Genomic DNA, 9,869 nt, shown 5'->3' with positions numbered 1-9,869 from the left:
ACTCACTGCACTGTCATAGGGACCCCCAAAAAATCATGTGGGGACCCCCCTGGGGGTCCTAACCCACGGGTTGAGAACCACTGCCCTAGTATGTGGGTTAGAATCTCATTTGTTGTAAGCCTTGCAAAAAAACAGGGGAAGTTGGGGAACTGTTGTGCCTTTCTTTGTCCTTTGGTGAAGGTTGACTGCAGGTGCGGTGGTCACTCTCAAACACATAAAAGGTAAACTGACAGAAGGAGACTCGCTCACTGAGGTTAAGGAGTTTTCCTTAACCTCTATGCAGTGAGCGAGTCTCCTTCTGTCAGTTTACCTTGTATGCCTTGCACCAATTTTGTTGGAATTGACTCCCCCTGGTGGTGAGCTTGAGTCCCTTTTCTTTATTTCTCTATAAATGTCTTTTTATGGATTTGAGTGTATTTGTATTCATTAAACCAATTGCCTGTATTGCATATGAAATGTGTTATAACTCCCAATTTTGTATGTACACTTTTTGTCACTTTCATCATTTGAGTCATTTTGTTATCAAACAATAGCTGATAATTTATAATTTTATCGTTTCTAGGTTAGATAGCATTATTTTCCTTCTTTTATTTTACAGCTATGTAGGCCTACACAACCACATGAATCCTAGCGTCCCTATGCTGGGCATGTCATAATTATTAACATTCCACAAAAATAGCTGATCTACACGCTCACAACGCATTGCGTAGACGTACAACAATATGGTTAAGTGGATAAAAAGCATGTGTGTACCTTTTCTGATGGCTCATTAAGCAATCATGACTGAAAAGTATCATTATGTGTTTTTAGATGCATCTTTACTGTAACCTCAAGAGTTCAGTAACAGGGGTATCCCCATCACTTCAGATAAACACAACATATATTTTCATGTCGGGATGCCAATTTGATCCCGATGTGATAAAGGATCTTTGTGGATGAAATCGGTATCCCGACCTGAATTTATCATTTTATGGAATACCAAACTTATAAGAAAACACCCAACACGTATATATTCAGACTTGCACAGGCGTGCAGAGGCATTCATCTGCCATATTCTGGCTGGTCTGTTTCTTGTGTATCCCCCCCCCCCCCAACCCTCACCATAACCCCTTTGGTAAGCGGGGAACATAGAACCCGGGGAACATAGGGATGACCCCACACAAACAGACACAACATGAACAGTCCATCTGAGAGCTTCCATTTTTACAAAAGACAAAATAACAATAGTAATAAATAGGTTGCTGCTTTCAGATGAAAATCTCATAAGTTAGTCATGGAAATAAAATAGCATTGGACAAAATCGGAGTTATGCACACGTGGCACGTTTTCAACACGTAATTAACACATCATTCTGTCGCTCATTCTTTGTAACTTCTGACACCTGAAGACAAAATGTGATTCTGACCACGGACACATTGGAAATTATGCATTGGATACCGGCACATTTGTAAATCAAAGCAGAGGTATTGGTTGTACAGTAAATAGTCAGTTTTCACTACATTATTGGCGTCATTCATTGCATCTCTTAAGCTCATACAAAATCTGAGGTGTATTAGTGTGTTTGTGTTTGATTAACAGACCATTTGTTCCAGAGGTGCTTAGCTGGATAAATGAGACGTATGTGCGTTATTGTAAATCAGAAAAAGTGATGGCAAAGTCATGATTTTCCTCAGTGGAGCTTCCTCAACGGAGCTGTGCTGGTCTTCTGAGCTGACCTCCTCAGAGCATGGACACAACCAACACGCCCAAAATGATCAGAAGAACTGTATTTAAACAGGTGCACATAAAAGTCACAGAATGAGAGAGAGAGAGAGAGAGAGGAGAGAGAGAGTGAGTGAGTAAGAAAGAAAGAAAGAAAGAAAGAGGGAGGGGAAAAAAATTAGTCATTTATGTAAACGTCCCTCTTAAGGCCATACCACACCAATGCAACTAGATGCAAGTCCTTGCAACAAAACCGTTGCATGCATGCAACTACTTGCAACCATTATCCCCAATGGCAGTTGCAAGGAGTTACATTGGTGTGGACTGTCCTTAAAACGGTTTTGTTGCAAGGAGTTGCAAAGAATTGCGACTAGTTGCATTGGTGCGGTCTGGCCTTTACACCTTAGCACACTTGTGCAGTGCAGGCTTTATAACAGCACAAGAAGGACGTACAGGGTCAAGTGGAGACGAGGTAGATCTTAATGCACGCGTCACAATTTGAAACAAGCAAATACAAATACACAGTTGTAGTTAAAAAAACAATAACAACAACACAGCGAGCCATGGCAGTGTCTTCTAGCTTACCTTTGGAGAGGGACTGACAGAGTGGAATGGCGTGGCTCGTGGCGGTGGTGGGAGCAGCTGTTGTGTTACTGCCTGACACGTCTGTGTTGTTGCTTGTGGGGTCTGCCAGGTTCACAACGCTGCTCTGGAGTTGGGTGGTGGGGGTTCCAAGAGAGTCTATAAGAACACAACCAATAGATTAAAGACACATTTTTGGTACATTGTGACGCGTTGCGAGCTTGCAGATCTCATCACTACTTCTTAAACATTTTGTTTCTTAATCTAGGGAACTTCTTTGATTATATTTATTTTATTCATGAAGTTCTTTTTGAAAAAAAAAAATGTTCAGCTCATAAAAATCTTTTAAAATAACAATAATTAATTAAAACATTTAGGAAACAAAATAGATCCGCAGCCCACAAATGGGAACCGACCCACTGTTTGGGAAACAACACACTGCTTGCAGAGTTAGAGAAAAGTTGGGAAAGCTGAAAACTGAAACAAAAATCCCCCCCTCATCATTTGAAGATGGTCACACAGGTTTAATTTTTCAAAGATCTGTATCTGATTATGTTACAGTATTACAATTGACCAGATTTGTGTATCTTACGAGTTTTGAGAAAATTGTGTGGTGGTCACTTAGGGCGTACTCTACTCTATAACACCACTCCTGGAGATTGACTGATCTGTAGTCAAAATCAAGTCAATGATGGCCTGTGAGGCTGGACCATAGAGTTATATATGCTGGACACGCCCTCGTATACTGGGTGATCAGCTGACTCAGGCTATGTAGATCAAAGTAAAGATGGGTGCATCTTTTTTCAAGATAGAAAAATACTTTAAAAAATCTTTGAAAATTACCCCAGCAGAGTTAGAGCCACACCAACAACAATTCCTGACCAGGTCTCACCTCATGTTTCTGACCTGGGCGGCACAATTTTGCAATTACAATTTTTCTTTCAACATGATTTATATATTAATTATATCAAATAATATAATTTAAAAAAATGTTTAAGCAGGGCATTTTGTGAAGTTTGCCAGGTGTTAACTCAGTGAAATATTTGCGTGAATGTTCAGACTTTGTTTCAGCTTTTTTTTGGGCTATATCCACTGTTGAAAGTCTTTGTTATCTCTTTGGCAGCGTATACATCTACAAGGATGTTTGCTTACCGCCTTCGACACTGCCAGTGTTCACACCCATGGAGAAGCTACTTGCTCTGATACTTGCTCTGGTAGATGAATCTGGTATGGTAGCTGCAAAGGTACACTGGATCTGTGTTCCAATCAATCCTCCCTTCACAGAGTTCACATTCGACTTAAAAAAAGAAGAAAACAAAGTTTCAGCATAGTATGACTCAAACAAGACAACAGTTGTTATAGTACAGTCAGGGCCGGCTGGTATCAATAGGCTAGTGGGGCTAAGCCCCCCCTATCTTATGGAATAAAGATGAGAAATTATTATTAAAATGTTTTAGAAAAGATTATTGTATATGCTGGTGGAACCTGGAGCAGCAACAGCATCAAACAGTTACAAGAAAAACACAAAATATGTTTTAAAAAAATTGGCTGATTTCTTTTAGCCCAAATCAGCTTCCATTGGCTTTCATTGAGTTGAGTGATTGACAGCTGACATGACACGCCTGCTTGATTTACTCACCATTGGGGCTAATATATTTTAGCCCCCAAGCTCCGCCCTCACTGTGCTTTGTTCTGGGAAAGTGAAGGAGGATTAACAGGCAGGCGCCAGTATTCAAATGGATTGTAGATTATTTACTTTCTAATCCGTCTTCAAAAAGGTATTGTGGATTTGCTTCATTTATCTGACAAAGTTAAGAAACATGATCGATGTGTGTGTGTGTGTGTGTGTGTGTGTGTGTGTGTGTGTGTGTGTGTGTGTGTGTGTGTGTGTGTGTGTGTGTGTGTGTCACAGTCAGGGGTCATCGCCCTGGCAGCTTGTGATGGACATTTTCATTAATATTTCATTTTTGCCACGGACATGCAAAATAATCATCTTATCAAAAACACAGTGGCCTAGCCCTAAATGTATACTAATAGACTCCTAATGTGTCATAGGGTCTATTCCAATGTGCTGCACATTTTTAAAACAATAGTATGTCTGCATTAACTACTGAGCCACTTAACGACCAACAAATTAAATCCTAATTATTTTGGATAATAATAATTGAGTCTGTACAGACAGTGCTTGAACCTCAAAGGGGCCACTTTAGCTGCACAGGTGAGTGGGTGCCTAATATTATACATTATGGCTAATATAGAGATTGCTGGCTTTTCAAAAGACAGTGTTACTTGAGCACAGAAGGAGATCAAGTTCTACCAGCTAAACCATTTGGTTTGGTTTGGCAAAGTATGGTAGCTAGTGGATTCCATTAAGGTGATCAGGTATTCTCTGTTGATGAGAAAGTCCAAGGCATGCACATACATCAAAGGAAAAAGACACACCCTACAAGCTACACTTGATTTGTTTTTGATTTATTAGACATAATGATTACATGTTAAATGCTTCTCACGGAAACTTCAAGGATAAAATGCCAATTACACCGAACTGGAACGAGGAAACTTGAGACAAAAAATATTTGTCTCACTCATCATTTATACATGATGAGTGATTAATGAAGGGCATGCCATGCCGTGTCACAATAGTTTGATTAAGGCACCTAACTTTGATCAGACGTGAGCTAACTTTTAGGTTGGAGGAGATCCTAGGCTGTGGAAGGAGGGTTTCCATGGATTATGATTGTGGAGTGTTATTATAGTTGTCAATTATTGAAATCCCAAACATGGAATATACTTGGACCATGCCACATTTAATGCCTGTCTCAGGACTGCCACCTGCCAATATACAGTGGATAACTTCCCAGTCAACAGGTTTTCGAAAGTAATGCTACCACTTTAACCCTGACATCCTAATTTTGGGCATGTCATTATAGGATAAAAAGATAAGAAAATGACTGATCTACAAGCTCACAACATGCTGTGATGTGTTGTGATTTATTGATTTGGATAATAATAATCCAGCTTTAGATCGGCTTTTCCCCTCCAAATAATATTTGTATTTATTTGATAAGTGGCTTGTTTTAAAATGTGTAGCGCTGTGGAATAGAGTAGACAATATGGCACATCAGGAGTCCATTATTATATATTTAGGGCTAGGCCTATGTGATTCTGGTAATATTACCTTTTTTTTAAAGCACATTTAGCTATTTTCACAGAATTGAGGCAGTTATTAGCAATCATTTCGTTTAGCTTAGTCTTGTTGTCTTCACCTGATGCAATTGTGTGTACAGGTACCATGTGCAATAGGCCTACTAAAAATCTCCTGCAACTCATGAAATGAGCATGTTACTTTACGAGTCACCAAAGTTATTCAAGGCATTTTTAGTTTCTACATTATAATGAAGAAAATATATAGGCTATATCTAGATTTTATTTTTCAAAATAAAAAATGTGCCACGGACATAGACATGTCTTGCCACGGACATGTTTGTCCGTGTACGGACATGTTGATGACCCCTGCTCACAGTGTGTGTGAGAGAGCTCGAAAATCGGCAAAAGTAGACGTTTTCAAGATGTTTTGGCCATTATCCAATCTGCTCAGTTCAAAGCTTGTTAGATGCGTGACTTTGAGGACATTAAGCACATAACGACACCTTTATGGGGTTTTCGGGTTTTTGGGCCTAAATATATGGTCATTGTTCGGGCCGGCCGCCCGGCCCAGTAGGGCCCAGTTAGGGCCGGGCCTTAATTTTCAGGCCCGTTGAGAACTCTTAGACAGACAGACTGTGTGTGTGTGTGTGTGTATTTGCACTTACAAACAACGTTCACTGGAGCAGTGGAAGATCCGTTTTGTTGTGGGTACTTGTGTTGTTGTGGAGCATTTCCTATAACAAGGTATAGATAGCCTACAGTAGTGTCATTGCTGTAACTTGCTATCTGGAATGTGATGCTGTTGCTGCAGGGTGAACTATGAGTATCATATAGTATAATGGATGTCTTGTAGCCCCCCCCACCCAAAATCACCACCAGCCGCTACTAGTACAGTAGTTTACAGCTTAGTTATATCATTCGTATTCAGAACCAAGATTTGTGATTACACATACACATGGGTGAAACTCACCGATGACAAAGTCAGAACTCCGTTGTTGAGTAAGGCACTGTAGAACTTAATCACGCTGTTTTTGTTGCCACAGATGTAGACTGGATCATTATTACCCTGAGGGGGAGAATTGAGCAATCAATACCTACAGTATGTATAAGCCTATAATGCATTGAAGGTAGAGCAGACAGACAGATAGATAGATGGATTCCTTAGGCCTCATCTTAACCACTTAAAGCCCATTATGGTTGACCGGAGTCCCTCAGGGCTCTATACTAGTGTATTTACCGTTTTCTGTTATTGTGGGGAAAGGTTTTGTTGAAAATAGCTGATCGACAATGTTTGATCCTGTCGATCGGCTATTTTCTGCAAAAGCTTTCCCCACGATATGGATGCTGGGGTTTAAGTGGTTAAAACAGACAGGCGTGCACCATGGGATCTATGCAGCGCATGTATTGAGTTTTTATTAAGTAGGTTTTCCATACCACGATGCTGTCTGTGGACAGAAGGATGCCAATATAACCAGTTGACTCTCCGGCGATCTGGAACTCAAAGTTCTGTCCGGCCAATTGCCTGACGGAGGCGAAGAAACAGGAGCTAGACACGGACGGGTCACAGCTGGCAGGATTTGCCACGCAGAGCCGGCTGGCACCGCAACCGGTCCTGTTGATGGATATCTTTATGTGGGTGTGTGGGGAGGAGAGGGAGAAGGGTCACTTAAGGTGTGGCTCGCACAAGGTGTGTGAGTCATACCAAGGCTGCTAGCACTGCCAGTCTATTCTATTCTATTCTATTCATTCTATATTCTACAATCACCTACCGAGAGAGCCTCCACTGTGGTGTTGGGTACCAGTGCAGCTACAGTAGTAGCGACCGTTGCAGTAGTCTCTTCTGCTATTGTGGCACTGGGCGCGGTAGTCTCTTCTGCTATTGTGGCACTGGGCAGGGTAGTCTCTTCTGCCATTGTGGCACTGGGTGCGGTAGTCTCTTCTGCTATTGTGGCACTGGGTACGGTAGTCTCTGCTGCTATTGTGGCACTGGGTGTGGTAGTCTCTTCTGCTATTGTGGCACTGGGTACGGTAGTCTCTGCTGCCATTGTGGCATTGGGCGCGGTAGTCCCTTCTGCCATTGTGGCACTGGTTGCGGTAGTCTCTTCTGCTATTGTGGCACTGGGTGCGGTAGTCTCTTCTGCCATTGTGGTACTAGGCGCGGTAGTTCCTGCTGCCGTTGTGGCATTAGGCGCATTGGTCCCTGCTGCCGTTGTGGCACTTGGCACGGTAGTCTCTTCTGCCATTGTGGTACTAGGCGCGGTAGTTCCTGCTGCCGTTGTGGCATTAGGCGCATTGGTCCCTGCTGCCGTTGTGGCATTGGTCCCTGCTGCCATTGTGGCATTGGGCGCATTGGTCCCTGCTGCCATTGTGGCATTGGGCGCATTGGTCCCTGCTGCCATTGTGGCATTGGGCGCATCGGTCCCTGCTGCCGTTGTGGCATTAGGCGCATTGGTCCCTGCTGCCGTTGTGGCACTGGGAGCATTGGTCCCTGCTGCCGTTGTGGCATTGGGCGCATTGGTCCCTGCTGCCGTTGTGGCATTGGGCGCATCGGTCCCTGCTGCCGTTGTGGCATTGGGCGCATTGGTCCCTGCTGCCGTTGTGGCATTGGGCGCATTGGTCCCTGCTGCCGTTGTGGCATTGGGCGCATTGGTCCCTGCTGCCGTTGTGGCATTGGGCGCTTTGGTCCCTGCTGCCGTTGTGTCATTGGGCGCATTGGTCCCTGCTGCCGTTGTGGCATTGGGCGCATCGGTCCCTGCTGCCGTTGTGGCATTGGGCGCATTGGTCCCTGCTGCCATTGTGGCATTGGGCGCATCGGTCCCTGCTGCCGTTGTGGCATTGGGCGCATTGGTCCCTGCTGCCGTTGTGGCATTGGGCGCATCGGTCCCTGCTGCCGTTGTGGCATTGGGCGCATTGGTCCCTGCTGCCGTTGTGGCATTGGGCGCATCGGTCCCTGCTGCCGTTGTGGCATTGGGCGCATTGGTCCCTGCTGCCGTTGTGGCATTGGGCGCATTGGTCCCTGCTGCCGTTGTGGCATTGGGCGCATTGGTCCCTGCTGCCGTTGTGGCACTGGGAGCATTGGTCCCTGCTGCCGTTGTGGCATTGGTCCCTGCTGCCGTGGTGGCACTGGGCGTGGTAGTCTCTGCTGCCGTTGTGGTGCTGTCTGTGGTGCTTGTGGGGTCTGCCAGGTTCACAACGCTGCTTTGGACTCGGTTGGTGGGGGTTCCTAGAGAGTCTAAGAACACAACCAATAGATTAAATACAAACTTTTTGGTACATTGTCAGCCACTGGAACTCTGATGACATCCACCCATAAATCAATGTCCAACTGTAATTCTGCATGTTTGTTATGCAACACCCACTTTTCAGCATTCAAATCAAATTCCTTCAATGTAATGTCCCGCCTACGTAACCTGTTTCAACCAGAAGTACGTCATGATGTGGAAGTTAGATACTCTCTGAACGCCGTTTCATCTGTACTTTTAATATGAATACAGTATGAGTCTGGTATGTACATATAGTCTGCTGTAATACTTCTGCAAGGTCCACTTACTGTATAGCCTAGTATGTTTTCACTGGGCTGTTGCTGTACAGTATGTGTACAGTACTGTATGTAATGTCAATAATCATTAATTAATAATATGTAATGTCTGTTGGTCATTTAATTTGGCTTGATCAATCAGCAGGGACAACTTGGGAACCCAATAAAGCTTTTGTAAGGTGTAATGTCATGAGAGGTATGGAGCGGGCTAGGGTGAGGCAGTGCAGAATCAAACAGGCAAAATCCAGTGTGAAAACAAAATTAGGTTTATTTTCCCACAGGTTAACAACTCGGGTAGGCCAACATAAGGTAATTTTCAAAGAAAACATAAATGTCTGCAAAGGGAGAATAATGTTCTTAAGTCCAAACAAAGTCCACACGGTTACTTAACACAAGCCTTCCCTTTCCATCCTTGGGTCCAGCTCCATCCAGTCCTCTGTCCTCTGTGTGTCTCAGCTGTCCTGTTTGTTTGCTCTCTCAGCTCTGCCTCAATTAGGTGCCTCAAACACCCACACTTGTCTGTGTGCTGAGGCACCCTGGGAGTTGCAGTTCTTTCTACAACGGCCATTTTTGGTGTAGGAATATAGCACCCCTCTACCACCTGTCCCCTCGTGACAAAGGGTACATTTAAGGGAAAGTAGGTAGGACATATAGGGGACAATAGCTTGCATAGTTAGAGAAAGGTGGAAAAGGCTGAAGGAAAACTGAAACAAAAATATTCCTTGCATCATTTGAAGATAGTCATACTGTACAGCTAAAATATGAGAATACTCATATGCTTTTTCACAGGAGGTCAATTTTTTACTGTTCACACAGGCCAAAATAATTTAAATATGGAGATAAAGCTGGAAATGTTTGGCTTGTTACTTTCAGCAACAGGAATTCATGGCCACAATAACGT

The 9,869-nt window shown here is 43.6% G+C and overlaps 1 protein-coding gene across 1 annotated transcript; it reads right to left on the bottom strand.

Annotated features, from left to right (window-relative positions):
• Nucleotides 1-1,141: 1,141 nt before the first annotated feature.
• Nucleotides 1,142-7,360, bottom strand: LOC308101949 (putative ferric-chelate reductase 1). Its single transcript, XM_080451502.1, has 7 exons — nt 7,200-7,360; nt 6,865-7,056; nt 6,401-6,496; nt 3,436-3,580; nt 2,287-2,442; nt 1,444-1,763; nt 1,142-1,381 (listed from the first exon to the last, which is right to left on the bottom strand). Exons 1-6 carry the CDS (start codon nt 7,341-7,343, stop codon nt 1,720-1,722), a joined length of 777 nt encoding a protein of 258 aa, XP_080307628.1. The 5' UTR covers nt 7,344-7,360; the 3' UTR covers nt 1,142-1,381; nt 1,444-1,719.
• Between the last annotated feature and the right edge of the window lie 2,509 nt (nt 7,361-9,869).

The sequence above is a fragment of the Gymnoscopelus braueri genome (assembly GCF_963280865.1).
Source record: "Gymnoscopelus braueri genome assembly, chromosome: 15".
Classification (NCBI taxonomy): domain Eukaryota; kingdom Metazoa; phylum Chordata; class Actinopteri; order Myctophiformes; family Myctophidae; genus Gymnoscopelus; species Gymnoscopelus braueri.
The sequence above is the reverse complement of the archived record's forward strand: the minus strand, read 5'-3'. Positions and strand labels throughout refer to the sequence as shown.